Genomic DNA, 27557 nt, shown 5'->3' on the forward strand with positions numbered 1-27557 from the left:
TAACATTGTACCACATTACAGCAAGGAGACATCTTTAATTATAATAAATCTGAACCTAGTAATAAGATTTAATTTAATTAGTTCTTAGATTTTGTTCTCCTGACGAATATTTAGTTCCAGTCTAGGTTCTGATCCTGCACTCTCTCTTGCAGTCAATGGCAAAAATTCTGTTGATGGCACTAGGAACAGAATCATGCACCTAAATTTACATCTAAGATATGTTACTGTGTTATTATGAAGAACAGTATTTTGCACCAATTCTGTTATTCACCTTTTGCTTAGGTACACTTTTACAAGCCACTGTATTATGCACACTCTTCCAGAGTAAAAAAGTCATGAGCACCTCCAACTTCGGCGCCTCTATTTGCATTTTGTACCTGTTTGCATTTTTAGATCTGTTATTACAAAGTACAAGTATGGCTCAAACCACAAACTTCAGACTTTCATACAGACAAAAGATAAGGTTGTTCAGATGAAGAAGCATTGGGAATCAGAGAGCAGGGTTCTATTTCCCAAACTGCCAGGCATCCTTTGACCTTATTCAAATGACTTAAACTATCACTCCCTGCTTTGCCACCTGTAAAATGGGAATAACAATACTGCCCTACTTCAAAGGTATTTGGCTGCTAAGAGTGGTAAGCTCCATAGAAAAATCCTACCAATAAATAAAACATATAACACTGCAATTTTCCGCTTCTGGATCTGAGTTTTCCCATAGTTTGGAGATGTTTAGCTCCAACCTCATCTCTTTTTAAAATGGTGTAGGTTAGGATAGCACTGTTGTGCACAAAGGCTGATACATGGTTATACTGAAAAGTGCTAATGGCTGCCATCAGAGCAGTCTTGGATCCAAAGACAAAGTGACCTTTAAAGCTAATGGGTGTGCCAAATGTTCTCTTTCAGGTTCAACAGAAGGATCAATTTATGTAGTGAGAGCTGCAGACAGTGGATGCTACTGCCAAAAACACTAAACCCTATAGCCAGGCCTGAGCAAAGCTAACCTAGGTAAATTAGCAGGGGTCTCCTGGTTTTAAACTCAGTCTGTAACCAACATCACAGCTCCTGTGTTGGAGACAAAAAGTGGAGTGAATATGACCTTGAAAGGAAGCTAAGACCTGGTCTACACTGGCGACTTAGGTCGATTTAAAGTCACTTACGTCGACCTACTGACACCTGCATCTACACTGCCACCACTGTTAATTTAAATTAAGGTGCTTGGAAAATCGACTTAAGACCACCTCTGCAAGTGGCTTAGCGCCTAAATCGAATTTGTTAAATTGATTTAGTGTCAGTGTAAACACAACATCACTTAAATCGAATTTATTGACCTCCGGAATGTATCCCACAATGCCCTGTTTTCACCGCTCTGGACAGTCGCACTGTGCTGCTCAGTGGTCACGCTACCAGGAAAAGTCCCCTCCCCTCAAGCCCTGGGAAGATTTGAATTTTCATTTCCTGTGCTGCCAGCATGGAGAGAGCTTTGTCACTGTTCTCCGCATGGCTACTGCAAAGCCCAAACATGCTCCAGCATGTAGTCGACCAGAGGTCTTAGATCTCATCGGGCTATGGGGCAAGGAGTCTGTTCTGGCTCAGCTCAGAGCCAGCAAGAGGAATCTGGACATTTATGGGAAGATATCCCAGGGCATGCTGGAGAAGGGACACAAGAGGGATGCTCAGCAGTGCCACGTGAAGATCAAGGAGCTGCACCAGTCGTATCAGAAAGTCAGGGAAGCTAACAGCCATTCTGGCTCCTCGCCCAAAACATGCCACTTCTACGATGAAGTGCATGGAATTCTCAGTGGCGATCCCACCACGGTACCCCCTGTAGCATCGATACCTCCACTTGGTCACAGTCCATGGACAATGAGGAGGACTCCATGGAGGAAGAGAAGGAGGCGGCTGAGGAGAGCCGGGTGCAGGAGAGCAAGGTGTCCGTTCTCCCAGAAAGTCAAGACATACTCCTGACAGCTGAGCAGTCCAGCAGCACACAGGACAGCACTAATGATCCCAGGGAAGGCACATCTGGTGAGTTTTCTTTCTTCTTAGCATTTCTGTCCTTTTATATTGGGGGGGGGGGGGCAGGAAGGGGATTCCAGGCGTTTTGGTGACTGTACTGGGGGGTTACCCAAGGAACAGTTGATTTATGTGATGAGAAATGCTACGTTTATCATCAGTTGATATCTCACAGAAACTTTAATGTCTGGAATCTTATCCTTCACAAAAGTTTTCAGGGGAGGGCTGCCTTGTTCCTCTCTTCACGGAAGGATACTTCGCTGCAATCAAGGGAGCCTGCATCATGGCGGAACACTTCTGGTAGCCCACTGCGTCCAGAAAATCTTTGTTTTAAGCAAAGACTTCCTCCCCCCCCCCCATGCTCTCTGCAGTTCTTCTCTGTAAGGGGGAACTCTGCTGGTATTTTAAACCACCACGCTGTCCTCAGATCCTCTCTGTAAGGACACAGCGAGCAGACCCTTCTGGGACATCAGGAATGGAATGAGGCTCTGTGTTTGCCCTGTGCACTGCATGGGATCATTGTCTACATTGTATCAGGGGATCATTTTCTTCACTATGCTAACAGTGGCTACCGTGTTATTTTTCTTTCATTCTGTAAACACCTTGCCATTGGACTGACCTTCAAGAAATGCTGCGGAAAGACTATCTCCGATTAGAGAGAGGGGGAAAAAAAAAACCACCCCACCAAGAGATGACATGTTTGGCGAGCTCATGAACGCTTCATCTGTCGCAGAGACAGAGCAAAGAGTGTGGCAGCTGACCTTGTCCCAGAATGTGGACATGGACAGGGAGAGTCGCAGAGAAATGATGGAGCATGATCACAGTACCACTCAGGAAATGCTGCAAATCACGTGGGACCGGGCAGACACGTTCCGACAACTTGTGGAGATTCAGGAGAAGCGGAGGCAGGACAGAGTCCGGCTGCAGTCCCTCCTTAATGCTCCTCAACCCCAGGCTTTGCCGCCCTCCCCCTCTCCCACCTCCAAGAGGTCTTGGAAGAGACTGTCCAGGCTGCAGTACGTGCTCGCCTCCACCCCAGTGGAGGTGAGCAGAAAGCAGCAGCGGCCACGCTGACAGTTGGCCAGCAAGCTACCACCCTACTCCTTGAGACAGTGAATGAACACTCTCCTCCTTCCCCCATGACTTGAATGTCCAGAAATAAAGTTTTGCATCATTTCAACACATTTCTTTATTAAATCATATCTTGTTCAGGAGGGATTTGGTGGGCATAGATATCATTGGGGGCATCACCAAAGGCAAACAACATACAGGAACAGAAATCAGTCCTGCATCTCATTGCAGAACTTAGTTTTCAAAGCTTCCCTAATGCAGAGCGCTCCGCGGTTAGCTCTTAGCGTACTGCTGGCACCTGGCTGCTCATAATTGGCGGCCAGTCTTTCTGCCTCCACAGCCCAACCCTGGGGGAACCTCTCACCCTTCGCTTCACACACATTATGAAGAACACAGCAAGCAGATATCACAGAAGGGAGGTTCTTTTCACTCATATCCAGTCTAGTGAGGAGACTCCTCCATCTACCCTTTAAACGCCCAAAGGCACATTCTACAACCATTCTGCAACTGCTTAACCTCTTATTAAAACACTCCTTGCCACTGTCAAGGTGCCTGGTGTATGGCTTCATTAGCCAAGGGAGCAAGGGGTCAGCAGGACTCCCCCAGGATCACTACTGACATTTCCACACCCCCGATGTGAGTTTTTTGGTCAGGGAAGAAAGTGCCCGCCTGCATCTTAGAGAACAGCCCCGAATTATGAAATACGCGTGCGTCATGCACCTTCCCAGACCACCCCACATAGATGTCAGTGAAACGACCCCTGTGATCCACAAGCCCCTGCAGGACCATGGAAAAAGTACCCCTTGCAGTTTATGTACTCGGTTGCACCAGTCTGTGCTTGTTTCCCTGCACCAGAACCGGCGCTCCATGAACTGCAGATAATTCGTTACAGCCTGCAGCAATCGGGAATTGTTTGCTCAATGGCTTGTAGCAGGGCACCCTCAGTGGCATCGCTGCTGTCTGTGCTTCGGGTTCTTGCTCTATTTCTAAAATAATCAATGATAAGCCGCGATCTATTTGTCACGCTCACAATAATAGTGCAGAGTTGAGCTGGCTCCATGTCTCTGCAGCAATGGCGATCACGGGGAGTAAAAAAACAGTGCAAAAATACTTTTCCTGTGGGGGAAGAAGGGTGGGAGGAAGCTACTTTGCACTTTGCTACTTTGCAATTCGAATTAAGGCTGGTCAGTGTAAATGCTGGAGACCTGTGCAAACAGCGTAGTGTATACACGCTGCTGTGATTTCTAAAAATCGGCTGCTGAAAGTCTACTTAAAGTAAGTCGACTTCCCTCAGCAGTGTAGACATAGCCTAAGAGACAGAGATTCTTGGGCTCAGAGCTTGCTGGAGTGGCAGACTTGGGAATTTCTGAGCAGGGAAACTGCCTGCTATTTGTTTCTACTGTGTTTAGGGAAATCAGACTTTCTGTCCATTTCTTTGTAAATAAAAAATAATATATTCTTTAGTGTAATCTAACTCATGTTCCTGATCTCTCATCTAAACAGAAACAGCCCTGAAAGGGCCCAAATATTGGCTAACCATGCAGGCAAAAAGGGCAACAGTATGCATGTTCAGGTATTTGATTAAAATTCAAATCTGAAGATCAATGAGAGTTTGGGAAATAAGGCACTTCTGAATCATTTGTCTGGCTCCTTGCCTTTAGGATAGCAATACAACTGGTTTAATTCACTAAGACAGGCAGCCCTGAAAATGAACTTCCTTGTCTTGCTTGTTTATCTTTGTTAATTAGTTGTAATCAGCAGTGGTAATAGCTTCAAAGGATGCTTCTGAAATATTTGACACCAGCAAGGTTAACTTTGACTTTTTGCCTTCCTCCCACTCCAATGGACATTCGACACCAAGCTGCGTAGACACAGACAAAGCACCCCGGATTAGGTTTGTAAAATGTTGTAGATGTTTTTGCATTGTGGTGGGTGTCTCATCCTTTTAAGGCAGCGAAGGCAATAATAAACAACCTAAATGCTGTTATTAGCCACTTAAATCAATTGATACTGACAGCAACAGCCTAGATACAGCATGAAAAGCAAGAGGTTTACTAAGAACACTAGGGAAATGTTTGTTAGCGTCAATTCACGCAGATTATCTTTCAAAAGTAAAATGGCTTGTCCCAAGTTTATTAGTCAGGCAGCCTCTTCCTCTGTGTAACACAGCTCAAGCCAAAATAGAAAACCATAATCTTAAAAAGGCAGAAAATTAAATCAAACTCCAGAGCCCCTGACAAATATTTTGGGGACAATAGAGTAGCATCTGTCTCCCTTCTGCACCATCCAGTTTGCAAAGAGTTACAAATACAGCATAACCATTGTATTTAAAAAAAAAATACTTGGAGCTTAAAGATACTGGAGTAATTTAACCCTGGCTGAAGCTTACTTCCAATATTGCTGCTGTCCTGCACCTCCTTTCTCCCGCACCCCACTATGCCTTTACAGACCCAGTGTCTGCACACACAGCACATCATCATGGCCAGGGAGTCAGAATGAGGTCTCCTGACATTGCTCAAGCCACCATGCCTGCCTCTACTTAGGCTAAAATCCTGCCAAATTCTGAGCATCCTCAACTCCTACTGGCTTCTTCCTTTCACCTCGCAGGATGGAGTCCTCTCTGCTCTAATCTTACATGTAGAGGACACACTGGTCCTAAAAAGGAGTATTGTGGTCTCCGAAAGTACAGCAAGGAAAAAACTGATACCTCAGCTGGACCCATGCACTATTATAGACAAGGTGCCTAGCCATAATGCAGGACAGAGATGGCTAAGGAGAGATTACTGGGGAAAGGAAGAGTGTAGGAAGCATTTCTGGAAAAAAAGTGACTATTAAAAGAGGGATTTGAAGGAGGAAGAAAGAGATGCATAGACAAGAAGTGGATGTCTGGTACAGGTCAGAGAGAGAGCACCATGAAAGGCTTGAGACTGAGTGTGAAAAAGATGAAAGGAGTACGCTGAAAGGTCTGGGAAAAACAGGGCACGAAAGTGAAGGAGGATGAGGAAATGTTTTCAGAGATGTAGGTAGTACCATCTAACAAGTACATGATATAGCTGGAAAAGAATCCACATCTCCTGACTTCCAGTCCTATGCTTTAACCAGGAGACCATCCTTTCCGTCCTATGGGGAAGGAGCTCTTGGGTCCAACAAGTACTTGGGTCCTGGGAGGGGGGCAGATAAAAAAGAAACCTAGTACTAAGCCACAAAAATACCATGTTGTATAGCGTTCCTGTTTCAACAGCTTCATGCAAGGGCAAACAGCAGAGAGAGGAATTGGGCGACAGTATGAAACCGGAAATCTTTCCCATTGGAGTATTGCTGTTAATTGGAGACCTACACCTTGACTGATTTTATCCAGCACACAGGACAGCAGTCTCTCCCCTCTCTGTGTCTTGCCCCACCTGTTCTGCCTCACTAATGGCAGCCTGGTGGATGCTTTAGAAATCTCAAGGCATTGCACATAGGAAAAACCTTAAGGAGTTACAAGTAAGGTGGCCAAATATCTTTTGTTTAAATGGGGGGGGGTGGGGGGGGGTGGAGGAGATGGCAGAGGGGGTTGGAAAAAGGAAATGTTTGTGAAAATATATCCATTGATGATTAAAGTTGTCAGGTTTTGTCAAAAACTGAAAAAGTTTTTGTTTGTGACCAAACCCCCAGAATTTTGAAGATATTTTTCCAAATCTCCTTGAAATGTAATTTTCACAGGGAAAAAGAATAAAAGTTCCTGATCAGTTCTAGTCACAAGCGACATGCACAAGACAGTTTTTCCACAAACATTGGAAGTCAGACATCACTGGAATGAATGGTAATTATTCAAAAGTAATTACATAGTGTTGGAAATGCCTTCAGGGCTTGGTCCTACAAACCCTACCATAAACAGCACTTATTTTAATAAGTCCCAGTACTAATTGTTGCCAGCTCCATGCCCTTATTTTAAGACACATACAATGAAGATTCATTCTGTACATGCTCCACTGACTATAATGGAGGTATAGTGAGGGGAGATCAGCAAAGGAATGGGTGCAGGTTTGGGCACCTGCCTGTATATTACTGAAACAAATAATCACCCAAATATAAATAGTAACAAAAAAAATGCATTCTGGGACCAAGGTATTTTGGACTCAGATCGTTAGTCTCTCTCTGTCACATGATTTTCCTCCCTTATTTTCTATACATCGATGACTTGCTGACAGTGCATTATTTGTAGTTTGAGAGAGACATATATCCAGAGCTAGCCTTTAACTCTCATAAGATATGAAAAAAACTGTTTTGGCCCCCACCTGCTTTTTCCACATAAAAAGGTTGCACATTGATATTAATTCAATAGCAAACAGAAAACCAGCTTTACTTCTTTTATAATTAGAATGATTATGAGGGGAAAATTGCTAGATAAATATGACGTTTTGATCATACATAATGCCAGTCACTATTTTACTAAGGGGCTGCCCCAAAGTTTCCCCTCTTGGCCTGTGATAAAGCCTTTGTATTGGAAGTCCCTGTGCTTGCAGACAGAAGAGAAGAGGGAGTGGAGGGTCTAATCATTTCCTTTGTTTAAACAAAACAGCTCTCTCATAAGCAGAAGGGGAGAGGCAGCACTACTTGGCAGCTTAGGATAAAGCACATGGGCTGGAAACGCATTTTTGTTCCTGACAAATATCTTGAGCGAAATCCTGGTCCCACTGGAGTCGCTGAAGTGTTAGCATTAATTTCACCCACTGAGCATATTAGTAGCGTGGCAAAGTGCGTTGGTTGTATAATTTACAGTGCGCTTGGCAGAGGGGAGTGAATATCCTGTAGTGAAAATCCACAGTGGGACAGGGACTGTTTTGTCCAAGGATATTTTTAAAAAGCACCTGCCGTTTGGTGTAATGCAATTCAGTCCAAATGCAAAACATTTGGGCCTCAGCTTCCAAAAGTGGCTAGTGACTTGGAGTGCCCATCCCGGTAGGGTGCCAATTTTGGTTGGATGTTTTCCTGGCGGTTTCACCACATGGCAATTTTTAATTAAAGATTAATCTTTAATTCCTGAAGACTCCAGGACAATGCTGGAGGGTTGGCAACCCTACCCGAGACACACTAGAGGGCCTGATTTCCAGAAAGTGTTGGGCACCTAACCAATGAAAATGAGGCCCCTTTTGGGTGTCAAGTTGGGCATCCAAAAACTGAGGAACCCAAAAAATCATTAAGACCTAAATTTTTTAAAGGGGCTAATCTTCAGAAGTGCCCAGAAGGGTCTAGTAGCAGATATGATTTAGCAGTATCCAGACGCAAGGTGGGGACACTATCAGTGGAAGGGAAATCTTCCTAGTTCTCCTTTAAATTGGTGGCAGAACCTCCCAGAAGCTTTCTCCAGCATATGAATGTGTAAAGGTTTCAGAGTGCTTACAAATATACCTTCCCAAGATCACTGTGAGACAAGCAATTATTTTATGCTCACTTTATAAATGAGGAAACAGAGGCACAGAGAAATAAGTGATTAGGCCCAACATCACACAGTGAGTCAGTCAATGGCAAAACTGGTAAGAGAACCTGAAAACCATGATTCCCAGACTCCTTTAACTACAAGATAGCAAGCACATTTGTACCCTCTAACAGGGGCAAGAAAGAGCATCAGAGACGTCCTAAGTTCTGAGTCCCTCTCCTCTCCCCCCCCCATTCTTTGTTTCATATCTAGTAAGACATATTTCACATGAATACCGACTCTTCTAAAGGTTAAGAAAGCACTTTAAATCTAACGTTTCTATATCTGCGTTTTCTCCCTTTGAAAGTATTAAATTGCATATGCCAGTCATGAAGTGCTCACTAACACTTAATTTGCTGCTAGAATTGTAACACCATGTACTCAGGATTCCGTGTTTGCCCTGTAAAAAGTCTTTTTTCACACATCTCAGGATATGAGAACAAAGCAAGTGCTACTTAGCCCTAGGATTTAACCACCTGTTGTAATCCTTTGTTGATCTAATCTTTTATTTTAATTAAAAGCCTTACAGTTTGGTTTGCAGCTTTTTCTATCTGCACTTAGCACAAGTTTTGCCATCTGTTGCACAGGATTCTGCTGTGGAATGATGTAGCACGTAATTCCTAATTACCCTCATTCCCCAAACACGTAATTCTCTTCAAATATTTTTGGTTTCCCCAAAAATGCACATGGAAGACTACAGGAACGGAATGGCATGCCAAAATCTACACAGGGTTTAAAGAGAGCCATATGAAATGCTTCCATTAAAACCTACAAGGTAGGTACAGCATTGTGGTACACTTCTGAGAAGGGTGCGGTTAGTACAAAATTTGTTGTGCCATGTTTCCAACAAATCATCTCAGTCCCTTCATAACAGTTTTGTGCATACATTGGTTTGCATTCATTCCAAGGCACTTAATGAGAACAGACTACCAAAGGGATGTAGTAAATTCTTCACCCTTTCAAATCTTTAAATTGAGATTGAACAGCTTTCAGACACAAAGTTGTTCAGCTCAATGCAGGAAATACTAGGTGAAAGTCTTACTAGCCTGTCTTATGCAGGAGGTCAGATGACACAGTCATAATGGCCCCTTCGGACCGCAAGACCTATTACTGTATGTTTTAAACATGACAGTGCAGTTTACCTGGGGACAAATTCTGCTCTCAATGCACATGGATGGGTCCTATCTAGATAGTAGAAGTCATACATGGGCTCACACGAGCACAGAACTTAACTTCAGTTTGCTTGTGCTGCCAGGCACATACTTTCATTTCACTCAGAGGTTACTTACTTAACTTGAGAGTTGCCCACTATTGTTTCTGGTGTACTAAGCCTCTGTCCATGAGTGGACTGCTCAGGTTGGTCAGCATAGTACACGTGATAGAATTCCTCTAGCAAGGCTTCATAAAATTGAGGTAACTACAATATAAATGAAACTGGCCTAAGATTTATAGGACCTGAATTATCATCCCTATATCACATGCCACAAACCCACGGGTTCTTGATTCTGATGCCCTTAGAAGATAATCAGATGCATCACTTAATGCCACTGGCTAGTTCATTTACAGTCCTAGAATCTAGGCCACTGTTGTCCAAAACTCTGCAGCTCATCATGCCTTCTCCATGTGTCCTGACAGGCCCTCTACTCATCCTACTTTATTGCTCCAGTCTTCATCTCCATATAACGGAGGCTGAATTTACATAAGGTCTCCTTGGCTTTCCTGTGGACTTCAATGAAGAGTAGGTCCACAATCTCCAGGTGTCTAGACCACCTATCATTTGCTATTACTACTTCCAGACCCTAATTTTAGGAATTACCACTTTCCTACTAAACCTTTTTCTTGATGGAATGGTAAAATCAGTTGCCTCCTCATTTCTGCAGCTTCCTGGATTAATTCTCACTGGTCCTACATAAATCTCAATATTTATTGCAACTTCTGCTGTCTAGCCCATCACATTCTTATGCCAGCAATTTTGACTTTCTTCTACCAGCCGCATAAATTGGGGTCCCTTGCAGACCATCTCAATTACTCCCCCACCTACACTTATAGGGCGACCCGATGTATAGCATTTGCATTCATTACTACACACGCCGCCTCATGACATCATAATACTGAATAATATTACACACATATTGCATGTTTAAACTACAGATGGCCATGAAAGCCAACCTCTGACACGTGTCAAAATCATGATATAAACATTATGAAGTTATATGAACTGACTTTATATTACACTTTATGCGGAATTTAGCAACTTCTTCAACAGAATTTCAGTAACTAATAGCTAACACAGTAAAAGTTATATTAAGGATCTGATGCAATTGATGCTTGCCTCAAAATGGCCACTGAGTGATCTCCCAAGATTTTCAGGTTCTTTTCCTCCCACACCACCCCCATTGCTCTATCCCTCCTTTTTTTCCTTTAAATAAAAGTCAGTCTCTACCAGATAGAGTTTTGTTAGCTCTGTGTCACCTGAAGGGGCGAGAAAGCAAAAGACAACTATCAAAACATAAAAAAAATAGAAAAAACATTGCAATACACATGAGCATAAGCTAAACATGATGATGTAGTGTACTTCAAAGCTTTTATTGCCAGTTTGAAAAGACTTCAATATTTCACTCAGGGCTCTATTACTCAGCAATCATCCAAAATTTTTGGTAGTAAGATTTATAACTCCCCCCTCCCCCCATCTTTTATCTGGTATTTCTATGAAGTAAGAATTCGTTATATTTTAAGTAAAGAAAACATTTTAAAAGCTTTTTATAGTCTTGTGCAAGGTACAGCAATAGGCAAGTTTTTAAAGGGCAAACGCCTTATATAACTGAAGAATTTGCAGTGTGAAAACCTCAGTATTTGCCCTACTCTAAGCATTTCCTATTGTAGATCTAGGAATATACAAGAAAAACCTGCATATACTAAGGAATTCCGCACATACTAAGCCATGATCTATATTACAAATTTATGTCGGTATAACTAAGCCACTGAGGGGTGCATACCCCTGAGTGAAGCAGTTATACTGACCTAACTCCCAGTGTAGACAGTGCTATGTTAACAGGAGGGCTTCTTCAGTCTACAAAGCTCCCACCTCTTGGGGAAGTGGAGTACCTCTCCCATCAACATAGGTAGCATCTTCACTAAGTGCTACAGAGGTGCAGCTGCACCAGTCCAGTTGTGCCACTGCAGCACTGAAAGTGGAGACAAGCCCTGAGCGTAGGACCCTGCATGGAACTAAAGGGAGAGAAGTTCAGGTTGCAAAAAAGGAGAATTTGGAGGCAGCACTAGGAAGCCAGGCTGCGTGCATAGGGCTAGAATGCTAGCTGCTGCACCCCTGTGAGTAGTTCTCTTAATAAAGAGCCCATTTGGTTTGAGAAAGCTCATGTTATTACCCAGCACACGACACATGGAACATTGCCCTTCTCTAGTTATCTTAAGTTAAATTGGTGTTTAAAAAAAAAAAAAAAAAAAAAAAGGCCACCACTGTTTACAACAACTGGGTCAGAAGAGCTAGCAAATACTGCAGATAAAAATGCCACTACAAAGCTTCATAGACATAAATTAATAGAAGAAAGGCTGCAACATAACTTTAAACATAACTAATATTAAACAAGGCGAGACAACCATAGTTAATATCATTTACAGCATTTTACTCTCTTCCCCCCAGAATTCAAGAAGGATTTACCATCTTAAAAAAAAAAAAAAAAAAAAAAAAAAAAAGTTGTTTTAGCCACACACAAAATATTCTCCAATACATAAACACGTTACAATTACATTCAGACACCATGGCGAGTATCTGCACTTCTGGGCCTTTGGAGGATCCTGGCTGCTCCTCATGCCTCACAATGCATCCGAGGCCTGTCAGTATCTGTCACAACATGTAGTGTGTCGTGTCTCAGTACTTAATCAAGCAACAAGCAAAAATGAAAAAGATTTGGATCTAATATGTGAGTGGGCTGATGTGTGCAAAAGAAATGAATATGAAGTAAAACATGCTGGATGCTAAAGTAATAACCATATATATTCAAAAAAGACTGGAACTGATCCAGGAAGGGGAGATTCTAAGAAGGTTTTTTATTAAGAAAAGTAGTTTACAAGTTGCAATGAAGCAATGTAAAAGTTCTAGCACTCCAGAATTTATAATCAGCATGAGAAGCAGCCAGATACCAATCTTGATAATACTGGTATAAAGTCTAGCACATCGCCACTGAAATCAGTGAAATTACTTCAAGTTTTTTAGTCTATTTATATTTTTTTTTAAAAACCAAACCCACCCGTGTAACAGAGAATTTTAGCCAGGGATCTTACAATGTTCTTGTGAGACTCCATTTTGTAAACAGTGACCAGGTCAGGTTTCTTAGTTTTAAAATGATTTCTAATTGGGCTTTTGGTTGTGATGAAATGAGCTGGGAAAGCACAGAGGTGCCTCCCTGGAGTTCCTGATGGATACTGCCTGCTATGGCACACAGCTTTAAGTTTAACAGCTGCACTGGTAGGTTAGATGTACAGTAGTTGGAGGCCCAGAATGGTGAAAATTGCAAGGCAAGCTATCTAGGGAGAAAACAACTCAAAGCATGCATTTTTCACATTACATTTTTTAAACCCACGACAGCAGAGAACTGCTGTCAGAGGAAACTGAGCATGAGAATGATAAATGTGATCTGAGAAAAATAAATGAAAGACCTGCAGAAGACAAAAAAAAACAAAAAACCAACCAATGAGAATTGCAGCCATCTACATTCTCTGGGGAGGCAAAAGGGTGTGGAAGAAACCAAAAACTCAGTAACATGTCTGCTTGGGTTATTAATTTAGGCCCTGATCCTGTAGCTAGCTCAGCTAGGGCATAAGGGTCAGCGTACAAGGCCAGTTTCAGGATGGGAGCCTTATGGCCCAACTGCATCATATTTACTTATGTGAGTAAGGCTTGCGGGCATGAGTAAGGATTGCATGAACAACCTGATAGTAAATCCACTGACTGTTCATAAGAATAAAAGAACAGCCATACTTGGTCAGACCAATGGTCCATTTAGCACAGCATACTGCCTTCCAATCGTGGCCAATGCCAGGTGTTTCAGAATGAATTAACAGAACAGGCAATCAGAAAATGATCCATTCCATTGTCCACTCCCAGCTTCTGGCAATCAGAGGCTAAGGACACCTAGAGCATGGGGTTGCATCCCGGGCCATCTTGGCTCATAGTCATTTATGGACCTATCCTCTATGAACTTACCTAATTCTGTTTTGAACCTCATTGCAGTTTTGGCCTTCACAACTTCCCCAGGCAATGAGTTCCACAGGTTACCTGGGTATTGAAACATGTTCTAGACTAGAACGATTAGATCTGATGCAATTTAAATTAGTGCACAATCCCAAGAAGAAGGACTAACAACTGCTGAAGATTAGGTAAGCCACAATACTAACCAAAGGAAGGTCAACATTGTGGAAAGATATCTGGAACCGGTAGAAAGCCCAGTACAGAAGAGGTGTATAGAGATGATAAGAGAATCAGCAAATAAGGGACTGCTGAATCCTCATTCCACTGTGTAGCTTAGGACAGAACTTGGCCCCTTCCTAATTATTTGAGAATAGTTAGGAAGGGGCCTATGATATTCTGTGTGTGTTTCATGAAATCAGTTTAATTTGATTTGCTTTTCAGTGGTTGAGATATTTTGTACATCCCGTCCTTTGCAGGTACTCGATGTGCCTAACAACTCTCTGGCTATACAGTAAAACTCAGTCACATCAGGTATTTTAAAAAGCACCTCGAGCACCTCAGAATTTCCCTCCAGCATAAATGTTTTGTAATAGAGCGTACACATCTGTGCATCTTTTTCAAGTGCAACTGTGTTCAACCCACAAGCTGTCTCAATAGGCATTTTGTGTGTCTTGTAAAACATCCATCCCAAACGAATGTAGGGAACGATGAGATTCCACCTACATACTCACCATTGAGCATCAGCCTACATACTCACGCCTGAGTGACCTATCTGTCAGTGTGTACAACAGTAGAAGGAGAAAGGCCTAGCTTGCTTAGGATTCTGTGGGTGTTTAAACACAGCACTTTTTAAGCAGCTAAACACATTTATGAAGTGTAAACTTTTAATGGCATAAAAATGAGTCATTACAGGGTTTCAAAATGCGTAACTATGATGCACATTCTAATTCATCTCATCACTGGTGGCTTGCAGCTAATTTGTTTGGTTTACCAGGCTGTGCGCAAACCTTGGAAATCTCTGTCGAGTCCTTGGATGAAAAAAATTCCCTGCATTTGCATTCGTGACATTGTTTGTGTTGTTTATTGAGTTAAAGGATGTTCCCGTTATTTTGGCATTGGTTTTTCTCTGTCAACTTGTGCATTTTTATGATCCAATAGCTCTGTATTCTTGCAGCATTGGGTTACAATTAGAAAAATTAGAGAGAATCATCTTGGAAAAACCTATGCAGACAACCTAAGCTTTTGTTTCATATTTTTCAAATAGCATACAGAACAAAGCCATCTAGAATCTGAGGTAATGAGAAACTAACTACATATGCATAGGTTTTAAAGCTACAGTAGGAATTCATAATCTGCTAATAAGAAGATATTAAATATTTAGGAAAGCAAACCTGATCATTTAAATTACTGTCTAGACTAAGATACAAGAGGCCAAGGTTATCTTCACTTATGCATGTTTCTTCCGATTGATTGTTGTGGGGATACACATGCCTATGTCACCCAGTGCAGTATGCACTGCATCATATTGGGCCAGATGATGGACTTCTCAAACTAACATTTTGAAGACCCTTGAATGATATTTTTAAGAGAGGCAAAAACATCAAATATTTCAGTATCAAAGCATCAGCTCCTGGGAAAGCAGTATCCCTTTGCACAGGACACATTGCTAGGCTAACTGTACAAAGAACAACAAAGCCAGTATGATTACAGGAGGGTTTGTTAGTCTGTGGGTCTGCGTGGTACACAGCTCAAGATTTTGGCAATATTATAGGTTAGGGGTTCTCAAGCACCAGAACATGGACCATATGTTAGACCAGTGTTTCTCAACCTGGGGGTTTAGAGGGGTCGCAAGTGCAGAGCTGGTATTGGGGGTGGCAAGAAAGGCAATTGCCTGGAGCCACAGGGGCGCCATGAAACTAAGTTACATGCCTCAGCCCCGTGGGGGTGGGACTCAGGCTTCAGGGGTACAGTAGTTTGGAAAGGTTAAGAACCACTGTGTTAGACAGATTGTCCCATGGGCCACTGCCCATTCACAAGTGCATAACACCCCATGGCAGCTGCTTACCAGCTCTAATAACCACAGGTTGAGACCCTCAGGTCTAAGTCATGCTTGCTTTATCTTGGTTCAAATACAGCACAGTGCAGGAACTAGTGGAAGTTTTAAATATGTTATAAGTCTTCCATGAGCAAGCAGAGGTAGGGGGCACAGTCTTGTTCCCAAAAGATAGGAGTGCACCGCCCAAACAACACAACCAAAGGATGCCAATAGTTTCAGGAGACAAAACCAAGACTGAAGGGACATAGAAAGTACGCTGACTTCCAGCAGCAACTTCCACCAGGTCAGGGTTAAGGCTCAGAAACAGAGCAGGATGGGAAAACTTCCCTTGGAGGATACTCATTCCACTCCCTAACTATTCATTTGCTTTTCCCCCTGCATTGTTTTGGTCAAGGATCCCTGAGAACATACCTTATGAAGGAAGCAATTAGGAATTCCATTTGCTCCCCTCCAAAAAGACTTGAGGATAGTCATCTTTAATATTCTGCTCCTTCTCTGCCCACATAGTGCTTTTTCATGGTGGTGCGTAGGTGTATGTGAAGGGTTTATCCTTTCCTCTCTGAATCACCGCAGCATGCCATCTTTGCAACCCTTCTGTAGAACAGAATGGAAGCAAACATTATTTCTTTTTATTTTCCTGCTAAGAAGATACACAGTTACACTCGGCAACGCAGTCTAGCTGCAGCCCAGCTAGTAAGGGAGAAAATACCAATATCTCCCAATGAAGGTTAGGAGTCTAACCTAAAAGAAGAAATTAGGTTAGTCCTTCTCTGGAGCTTGAGCCATCAAATAAACCTATCAGCTACTTTCTGCTTATTGGCTACATTAAACCCCCACCACCCCCTCCGTGACTAGTTTAAGAAATTGCACAGGTGTTGCAAGATCCAATCAGCTGGCACTGATGCAGTGTGGGTACACCTGCTTTATCAAAGCCCTGCTGTAGAAGCCTGCCGGATGCGGCACCCACCCTGATTCCCCAGCAGATATTGTGAGATTCTCTTAGGTTGAACCCTTGTATAAGGAACAGGAAGCATTCCAATCATGTCATTCCCACTCTTCCTATAAGGCATTATTTTTTTTAAAGAATGGTCATGCTGTGTGACTGGTAACAATGAGTAAAAAAAAAAAGAATCGTTTCAATAGTTCTAATTCTGAGTTAGCTCAAAAATCCCATAATATCCAATTATGAAGAAAGGGCCAGATTCACCCTTCATCCAGTTTAGTAACCGTACTCCATGAGCCGTCCCATTGAGCTCAGTGAAACAACTCATGGAGTAGTGTGTGGAAGGGTATCAGCATGTAGCTAAAATGCTTACTAATTCCCAGATCATTATGTTAACAAATATGTGGCATTTAACCCTGAGTCACTAGAAAACTTTTCAGCACTGGGAACTCTTTCTGGAACAGCTGGTGTATTTACAAGCTTTATTTTTAAAAGGTGAAGGAAATGAGGCTTTGCAGTTAAAAAAAGTCTATAGCCGTTACTCTGAATGAAGTTGTGGTTGTGATTTCCCTCAAGCCACAAGCATTGCCTATTCAGAACCTCAGTGATAAGGAAACAGTCACTTCAAGCAGATGGCCAATAACCAAAGTTTATATTACAATGACTTATTTGCCTGCACAAGGATAGTCACATCCTGGAATTTATGTTGATTGTTAAATAAACACCAGCAGCTAGGTTACAGTGGTGGGGTTTTTTTAATTTCATTTTTTGGTATTCTCAAATGTATTTCCTTCCAGTCCAGGCTCTTGAAGCACTTTTATAAACAATGTTATGTTTCACATCATCTCTGAGATGCTTTATTAACCCCATTACAGACAGAACAAGTAGTGGTTAAGCACCTACCCGAGGTCACACCTGCAGTTCATGAGAGAGGAGGAAATATATTCCAGATTTCCTGATTTCCAGATCTGGGCTTCAGTGAGTAGGCCAGGCTTCTTTGCAAGGGGTAAAGGGTACATTTAATGAAGGATGTGTGCATTAAAAATAACCAAACTCCATTAGTAAGCTGGCTGACTAACTTCCCACTAACTTCAGTCCCCCTATTCTTCTTGCTCATAACCTCCCGCTTGTTTGTATTTTGTCTAGGTTGTGAGCTTCTGGTGATAGAGCTTGCCTTTCTCTCTCTCTAATCTGCCTGGAATACTGGCAGCATTAAATTAACAGCAAAGCATGTGTTCCTTCAAAGTTTTTCAATTCATGGAGAGTAGGGCAAGAAGAAAAGTGCCCACTTCCTTCCTTCCCACGCATCTGTCCCCTTCAGAATAAAAACTCAGGCAGGCTACAGTGAAGGATAGAGATAGAAGAAAATTGCATTCAGTTCTCAGAAGCCATGCCCCCACCCCATTGTTTTCTCCATTTTCAAGGTGCTCGTTTTGTTTTATTTGGTGGGAGGAGGAGGAGGAGGTTTTCCTTCCTGAATCTGTGAGGCCAGTTCTGTTTTTAAACACACCTCTCTACTCTTACTTGTCCCTCATTTCTTCTTCTATCCCAGTGTTTTTTAATCTTTTTTCATTTGTGGTCCCCTAAAAAAATTCAAATGGAGGTGCAGCCCCTTTGGAAATCTTAGACAGTCTTTAGATACCGTCCGTGGACCATAGGTTGAAAGGCTCTGCTCAATACCCTCAGCTGCAGTTCCTTTCTGTTCTTCTATTTCTATGCTTCTCTCTGGTTTGTTCCTCTTCTCTCAGCTCCCCCATCCCTTAACCTACTCCCCCTTTCCTGTTGCAGCCCTACATCTCCCACTCCGTCTCTCTCTGCCTCCCTTCCCCCTCCACCCAGACACAAGCTACTTTTTACAAAGTGCAGTGAAGTGTGGCTCCTGACTCAGGCATCCACTGCCAGGGGCAGAATGGCTGAGAAGGATGAAGACTTGCCATTTGAAGTGCTAGCCAAGGCCAGTCTCTGCTTCCATGTGGCTCAAGTCTGGTAACAGATGGGATGGCTGGCTTGAGTTTTCTCGCAAAGGTGGGCGTGCATGGGAGAAGGGAAGAAAAAGACAGACCATGTTGCAGAACCCCTCAACCAGACATGCATGCAGTTGGCCTGCTGGCAATATGACTTGCCCAGGAGACTGAGGCCTGCAAAAGTTCACAGCAAATGAAAGGACTATTATAAAGACCACCAGGACATTATTCCATTTTCAGAGTCATGGCGACAACTCTTTAAGAGGATTAAACTACATGAGCAGGGCAGTACAGGGGAGTGGCTTCTGCCAGCAACTCTGGCACTTGAAGCTTCTCCCTCACCACAGTTTTCTGGACTGCTCCTCTTCCAGGAAAATTAACATCATTTTGGAAAAAAGGAAGAGGTACCTCTTCCTCCTCTTCAGCCCAATAGGTTACCCACCCAGCCTGGCCCATCTCTCCACAGAGGGGGCTGCGGTCAGAGGGGACTCCCTGCCTTGGAAAAACTGAGTGATAAACGACTGGCCATTATCAAGTGTGTGTGAGATCTGAGAATGTCTTGAATAGTTTCAACCCCCTTGGGTACAAAACAATCATACAGCTGCAAACTTAACATGATAAAAAATGCCTCACATATTGGGAATGAAATGGTCCACTGGACTATAAACCAAAATACCATCCCAGAGCTAACCCCTGATGACAACTGAATCATTCTGTATTTACAAACTCAAAATAAAAATATCTATTATATACTTTAATTTTAGTAAATTTAGTACATTAGTGTTTACAAAATAAATTTTGTATTCTAATGAAACCACATGAAATGAGCTCTTTTCCCCTTCCCTACTGTAAACCAGAGTAGTAAACTCATAACATATTTAAGAACTTCCTGTGGTCCAGCAGAGATTTTGGGCATGCCAGATGTTGACAAAAAAAATAAAGATGCAGGAAACTTCCTTCTAAAAACTCATTGCTTGTTAAATTCTATTACTAAACACGTACAATTCAAGCCTTTACAAGCTTCCAAACCATAATACATGGAACTATTGAGCTACAAACCAGTGCTATGACTAACATTACAAACTGAAGAAATATATGACCAATACCATTGTCTCACACAACAGAAAGGAGCAAATATAACACCACATTCAACCTCTTATTTCTAGCCATGACGTTGCAAATTCCACTCAAAATAAATTTCTTCAGTAGTGAGACAGTACAATACAATTCAAGAAACATTTAAAAAACCAAACATTTTAATAGTATAAAAAGTTGTTTACTGGTGTTTCTACTATAAAGCTTTGTTCCACAAATCAAAAGTGATAAAATAATTAAACGTGTTTACAGTGATCAGAGACTGCAGTGCAGACATTCCAGCTCACATTTTGTTGACAATTTCAGTACAACATACATTATGATTGAATAATCATTACATATCTAGGACACAGAGCAAAACTGCAGATGAAGTGCACACCTTACTATGGAAATTTATCCATTGTTTGGTGACATATTTCCCTGTCTCAGAGAGCACTGTGGGTAAAAATTATATTCAAAACTAAGGTGTATAGCTATCTTGACTGCAGGGATACAACTATACAGTAGGAATTACACTGACATTATGGATGTACACACATACCACATTAAATACCAAAATCCCTAAATTACAAGCTAATTCCTTTTCCTTAGACAAAATGGCATCAGCGAAAATGAAAAACATTACAAAAAAAGAGTCAAATAAATAATGAATACAGATGTTACAAGGGAACAGAATACAAGGGACATATTGGCATACTGTATGTAGTATATGGTATAGTCACAGAATCATGTGGGTTGGGAAGCACCTCTTAATGGTTCATTTACCACTAATGTACCCTTTTACCTATCTTCTCTCTGTGATTTTATTGTTTCTGGATATTGAATACAACCTTTTGAAACCTGATGCATGAATCCTGCATCATTTTCCATCTTTGCTACACTTATGATGCATTTTGCCTTTCAGAGCCATGGAGAACTCCAAAATGTTCTAAGTATCTAAAGCACAACTTTTGCCATCCTGTCCATAATGTCTAGTGTTCTGAGTTCCTTCCCAAATGAAATTTACTGTTTTAGCTGCACAGAATCTCAAATGATCACTCTGTCTAATGAAATTGGAGTAAGTAGGACGCTCCCATATTCTGGCTGACATTTTCCTATTTACCACTCCCATGTAGTGGATAGGCGTATACTGTAATGTATTACATACAAGCTGCTGAAACCATTAAAATAACATTACATTAATAAGTGTCAAATGTGTTGCTATAATACAGGATCAGCTTTATCAAATGCTATAACGTTTTAAACCATGAAATATTTTATGTATTTGCTATATTTTCCTACAAATACCATTGCGAACTTGCTGTTAGTTGTGTCACTTCAGGTTTTCTTACACTTTCTCCAAGGATTTTTAACTCAAATGTATAACAATCATATCTATGCTAGATACATTTAAAGTAGACATTGAAATTTCAAGTAAAATGAACTGTAGCCACATCTACTGGACTCAATACATGTCCCGACATCTAGATTTACTCTGATAAGTTATACAAATACATAATACATTCTTAAATAAAGAAGGCTCACAATATTAATTTGTGAACCTTTCCACATTATAAAACCACTTTACAGGAATGTGTATCCACCTGTACTACTGTTTTAGATTGCAGTGTCTCTTGTTTTCAATCTCCACAGACCGCTGTACCAGTTCTTAGGCTTTGGCTATGAAATCTCTTATTTGAATGAGGCAACACTGGTTATTAAGGCTTGTTTGTTTCTCTTCTAAAGATTTATTCTTTATTCTGATGCCATTTTCCAGAGTAGGATGACTATCTTGTATCTTCAGGTTCTGTTTTTATGACCTTCCTTTCTATGTTGTTAAAAGCTGAGTGAGGAAAGTCTTTTAAAATACCAAGGCCTTCTGCAAAAAAAAAAAAAAAAAAAAAAAAAAAAAAGGGGGGGGGGGAAGAGGGGAAGAGATCTGTTAAGAAATGTTAAGTTGAAATAAATGTCTTCTGTTTTTACTCTAAGAAAATGCCCACTGCGCTGCATTCCCATGATATATCAACATTCATAGAAGACAAGATTCTGCGCCACCCTCCTCCCAAGGTACACAAGCCCTGAACTGTGGCAGAAACACCACGGTTCCACTACCAAAATGCAGAACAAGCCACAGCGATACTGCTCTGTAACCCCCCACCCCTGTTCACAAGGAAGCAGAGCTCAGCAGTAGCGCCCTCTGCATGTGCTTATGGAATATTCCTGGGCATGGGAAGACCATGGATTAGAAGGATCACAAGTCACACAGATCTTTCTTACAGACAGCAGGTTGCAAGAGGGAGGGGTTGGGCCAAGGTTAGGATAGGCATGGATAGAATAGACACAGAATTCTGCCAAGTGCTTAAACAGCACAATAGTCTTAAGAAGAACTGCTACTGTACACCCATCTCCTTAGTATTCCTAAACCTTGAGGTGAGGAGGGCTTAAACTAGGTTCACCTGGGAGATGGAGACCCAGGCTGAGAGGTAAATGGGGAAGTGGGATACCAGAAGGAAGCACAAGGAGAAGGGTGCAATGGGGGAGGCCTCCTGATTCTTACTAAGAAGGCTGGGCAATCAGCTAATTATCTTAGGTGCCTGTACAAGAATGCAAGAAGCCTGGGAAACAAGGAGGAAGGATTGAAAGTCCTGGCACAGTAAAGGAACTATGATGTGATTGGAATAACAGATTTGGTGGGGTAACTCACATGACTGGAGCACTGTCATAGATGGGTATAAACTGTTCAGGAAGGATAGGTAGGGGAGAAAAGGTGGAGTAGTTGCACTGTATGTAAAAGAGCAGTATGATTGCTCAGAGCTCCAGTATAAAACTGGAGAAAAGCCTGTTGAGAGTCTCTGGGTTAAGTTTAGAGGCGAGAGCAACAAGGGTGATGTCGTGGTGGGCATCTGCTATAGACCACAACACCAGATGGATGAGGTAGACGGGACTTTCTTCAGACAACTCATGAAAGTTTCCAGATCACAGGCCCTAGTTGTCATGGGGGACTTCAATCACCCCGACATCTGCTGGAAGATCAATACAGCAGAGCACAGACAATCTAGAAAGCTTTTGGAGAGTGTTGGGGACAACTTCCTGGTGCAAGTGATGAAGGAACCAACGAGGGGTCGTGCTCCTCTTGACCTGCTGCTGCTCACAAATAGGAAGGAATTGGTAAGAGAAGAAGTGGTGGCAACCTGGGCAGCAGTGACCATGCAATGGTTGAGTTCAAGATCCTGACAAAAGGAAGGAAGGAGAGCAGCAAAATATGGACCCTGGATTTCAGAAAAGCAGACTTTGACTCCCTCAGGGAACTGAAGGACAGGGTCCCTTGGGAGGCTAATATGAGGGGAGAAAGAGTCCAGGAATGCTGGCTGTATTTTAAATAAATTTTATTGAGGGCACATGAACAAACAATCCCAATGTGCAGAAAGAATAGCAAATATGGCAGGCAACAAGCTTGGCTTCACAGAGAAATCTTCGGTGAGCTTAAACACAAAAAAGAAGCTTACAAGAAATGAAAACTTGGACAGATGACTAGGGAGGAGTACAAAAATACTGCTCGAGCATGCAGGAATGAAATCAGGAAGGCCAAAGCATATTTGGAGTTGCAGCTAGCAAGTGACGTGAAGGATAACAAGGTTTTCTACAAGTATATTAGCAACAAGAAGGTGGTTAGGGAAAGTGTGGGCCCCCTACTGAATGTGGGAGGCAACCTAGCGACAGATGATGTGGAAACAGCTGAAGTACTCAATGCTTGTGTTGCCTGTTTTCATAGTGTAGCCTGTTTTCATAATCAAGGTTAGCTCCCAAACTCCTGCCCTTAGTGCTGAAAGAAGAGGTTCAGGACATTTTAGAAAAGCTGGATATGCACAAGTCCATGGGGCCGGATGCAGTGCATCCGAAGGTACTGAGGTAGTTGGCTGATGTGATTGCAGAGCCAGTAGCCATTGTCTTTCAAAACTCTTGGCGGTCGAGGGAGGACCAAACAATTGGAAAAGGGCAAATATAGTGCCCATCTTTAGAAAAGGGAAGGAGGAGGATCCAGACTAGTCAGCCTCACCTCAATCCCTAGAAAAATCATGAAGCAGCTCCTCAAGAAATCCATTTTGAAGCACTTGGAGGAGAGGAAGGTGATCAGGAACAGTCATCATGGATTCACCAAAGGCAAGTCATGGCTGACCAACCTGATCGCCTTCTATGATGAGATAATTGGCTCTGTGGACGTGGGGAAAGCAGTGGATGTGATATACCTTGACTTTAGCAAAGCTTTTGACACAGTCTCCCACTGTATTCTTGCAAGCAAGTTAAAAAAGTATGGGGTGGATGAATGGACTATAAGATGGATAGAAAGCTGGCTAGATCATTGGGCTCAACGGGTAGTGATCAATGGCTCCATGTTTAGCTGGCAGCTGGTAAAAGCCGAGTGCCCCAGGGGTCAGTCCTGGAGCCGGTTTTGTTCAACATTTTCATTAATGATCCAGAGGATGGAATGGATTGCACCCTCAGCAAGTTTGCCGAAGACACTAAGCTTGGGGGAGTGGTAGATATGCTGGAGGGTAGGGATAGGATACATAGTGACCTAGACAAATTGGAGGATTGGGCCAAAAGAAATCTGATAAGGTTCAACAAGGACAAGTGCAGAGTCCTTCACTTTGGACGGAAGAATCTCATGCAATACTACAGACTGGGGACCGACTGGCTAAGAAGCAGTTCTGCAGAAAAGAACCTGGGGGTTACAGTGGACAAGTAGGTGGAAATGAGTCAGCAGTGTGCCCTTATTGCCAAGAAGACTAATGGCATATTGGGCTGCATTAAGTAGGAACATTGCCAGCAGATCGAGGGAAGTGATTATTCCCCTCTATTCTGTACTGGTGAGGTCACATTTGGAGTATTGTGTTCAGTTTTGGGTCCCCCACTACAGGTAGGATGTGGACAAATGGAGAGTCCAGCGGAGGGCAACGAAAATGATTAGGGGGCTGGAGCACACGACTTATTAGGAGAGGCTGAGGTAACTGGGCTTGTTTAGTCTGCAGAAGAGGGGGGATTTGATAGAGGCCTTCAACTATCTGAAGGGGGGATTCCAAAGAGGATGGAGCAAGGCTGTTCCCAGCAGTGGCAGATGACAGAACAAGGAGCAATGGTCTCAAGTTGCAATGGGGGAGGTCTAGGTTGGATATTAGGAAAAACTTTTTCACTAGGAGGGTGGTGAAGCACTGGAATGGGTTATCTAGTGGGGTGGTGGAATCTCCATCCTTAATGGTTTTTAAGGCCCATCTTGACAAAGCCCTGGCTGGGATGATTTAGTTGGGGTTGGTCCTCCTTTGAGCAGAGGGCTGGACTAGATGACCTCCTGAGGTCCCTTCCAACCCTAATCTTCTATGATTCTATAATTCTATGGAAGAGTCTTAAGGCTGCTCTTGATATTATGCCAATGCAACAGTTTTACATGTAAAATGCTTTGCCAAAACACAGGCATCCAATTCAGACTTCACAGTGGAAGAAGAAAGGAATATTCCTATCAGCATGCAAGAGTTTTCCTGTGTGCCCGTGTTAAACAGGAGAAAGAGTGACTACAAGTCACTGCATAGAAAAGTTAGCAGAAGCACTTCAAAGCCCAGTCTACAGAGTCAGAACAACAGAAATTCTGCTGTAGCTGAACCAGGTTCTAACATGGTTCAGTCCAACCCAGGTGGATGGGGGCTACATCTTTATAAACAGAGCTGAAGGCATCTTTTCAAAAAGCGTTTGTAATTTCATTTGGTCCCAGTCGCACATGCTGAGCCAAATCGTGTTAAAGCCATGTTCAGCCAGACCAGATTTTAACAGCAGTTATTCTACTTGGCTGTTTTATCTGTGTAGACGGGTCCCAAGACTCCTGCCTTGTGTGTGCATAGTTACTGCATCACCTGCCCAAAGCATAACTCAAAACATGACAATACTTTATCTGTCATCAAATGTTTGGTATGTTTCTGAATTAACAATTCATACTGAGGTGTCAGATGCAACTTGATTTCAAGGTACCAATCTGCAGAAGTTGCCTAGAAAGTAAATTCTTTGTTGAAAGGGATAATTAGATGTGTGGCTCTGCACAAGATTTCTGAAAGCCATCTGTGAAGGGCATTATGGGGCAGCTTGTGGTACTTTGCAATGGATAACACTTACCTGAGGGCTGAGACTTTGCCTCGCCACTGGAGTAAAGTCGGATCAGCTCACTGCACAGAGGCTTTCCTATGTGCTGCTCTCCATCTAGCGAAATGTGTTGCAACTGTCTATTTTGCAGACTTGACATTCGGAGATTCAGGGGCCTCTCACCTGAAAGAGGTCAATACTGATTCAGTACTGAGTATGAATCAGCACAATGCTAGAAATGAAAGTTAAGGCTAAAAAAGTACACCACAATTTGAACAGCAAAAAAACATATTCTAGATTTCAACCATTCAGGAGAGATTTCTAGTATGTAAATTTGCAGATGACCTCTCTTTCTTTCTAGGCTGCCAGTACTGCTACAGATTGATGCTCAGCCACAGCAAATCCCTCATTTTGCTCAAAAACATTTCAAAGTCCTAAAAATCCTGGCTTTCCCTTCCATGTTGTGCTGGGTTATTCATAGAATTTAGGGCCAGAAAGTACCACCAGGTCATCTAATCTGCATACCACAGGCCACCAACACACTAAAGCTAACAACCAAAGTTAGACCAAAGCATTACAGTCCATAGGAGACTAGACTATCATGTGCCACAAGGCAGAGGACAGGAGAGACCAAGGAGCCCCAATGCCCAAGGCTCCTGTAATGGCAAAGAAATAATTGAGACATACACAGATAATCCCACTGAGTGACCCTCACCCACATGCTGCAAGGAACCAAAAGGCCCCCAACAAGGCGACTGCTAATCTGACCTGGGGGAAAATTCCTTCCCAACCCCACATATGGCAATCAGTTAGACTCTGAGCATCTGAGCAAGAATCAGCCATCCAAGAACCTGAGGAAAATCACATGAGGGTTCAACAAGCCTGGTATGTTGTGACTCTGTATAGATCTTTACAGCTGTACTCTCTATATATTGCATTCTTCTGCAAATTATTGTTCCAAAACTCACAAAAAAGCTGTGTAATTTGTAATGACCACTTAAAAACAAAGTCTAGTTCCTTTACTTCCCCTTCTACTCCGTCTCTATTTTTTTAATCCTTGCCTACTTAAATATTATGTTCTTGTTCTAAAAAGAAAAAGACCTCTAGCTGTATTTTGTTACATCTCCTAACTTTTCATTTCATTTCATGACAGTAAAAACATCTTTTAAAGCAAAACAAACCCTCTCACGTCCCAAACGTGACACGGACACAAGAATCCAATCTAATCCTCCTTCCAACAAAAAGCCGCTGGACATGATATGGGGATTACCGTGGGACCTTTTCAGAACATTAGACACTGTCAGATGTCATTAACATTTTCTTAATTCTTGGGGACTGATGTAACTGGCTCCCCAGCTTTTGTTTGGCTATTGTACCCAGAGGGAGTTAACTAGAAGTGATCCCCACCAAGTCACCAGCTTTACCTTCTAAGTTTAGTAAGCAAAAGGGTAAAAGCCTTCTTCCTAGAAAAGGGCCTTCTGTATCCCTGCCAGAGCCCAGAGGATCCCTTCCCTCTCCCCCACAGTACTTCCCTGAAGCCACCCAAGCTCAAGCAGTGGACTAGGATTCCTTGTGAATGCAATGCCACTCCTTGAAAATCAAGTGGCGTAGTCATTGATGAGATACCCCTGCAGCATTCC

At 42.4% G+C, this 27557-nt stretch overlaps 1 protein-coding gene and 1 long non-coding RNA gene across 4 annotated transcripts in view; both read right to left on the reverse strand.

The window, feature by feature from the left end:
• Positions 1–16621, reverse strand: part of LOC137154125 (uncharacterized) — a 33890-nt gene extending 17269 nt beyond the window's left edge. For both annotated transcript variants that reach the window (XR_010920086.1, XR_010920085.1), the window contains exons 1-2: positions 16552–16621; positions 16222–16404 (exon numbers count right to left, since the gene is read on the reverse strand). This is a non-coding gene — a long non-coding RNA (uncharacterized lncRNA). The remainder of the gene's footprint in view (positions 1–16221; positions 16405–16551) is intronic.
• Positions 16622–19453: 2832 nt separating this feature from the next.
• The window catches only part of NAB1 (NGFI-A binding protein 1), a 33192-nt gene continuing 25088 nt past the window's right edge, over positions 19454–27557 (reverse strand). For both annotated transcript variants that reach the window (XM_067549014.1, XM_067549013.1), the window contains exons 7-8: positions 25951–26100; positions 19454–21670 (exon numbers count right to left, since the gene is read on the reverse strand). In XM_067549014.1, the coding sequence (XP_067405115.1) occupies positions 21579–21670; positions 25951–26100 (242 nt within the window). In that variant the 3' untranslated portion in view covers positions 19454–21578. The remainder of the gene's footprint in view (positions 21671–25950; positions 26101–27557) is intronic.

Source organism: Emydura macquarii, unplaced genomic scaffold (assembly GCF_026122565.2).
Source record: "Emydura macquarii macquarii isolate MOO-44397 ecotype Brisbane River unplaced genomic scaffold, CSIRO-AGI_Emac_v2 contig_1253, whole genome shotgun sequence".
NCBI classification, from domain to species: domain Eukaryota; kingdom Metazoa; phylum Chordata; order Testudines; family Chelidae; genus Emydura; species Emydura macquarii.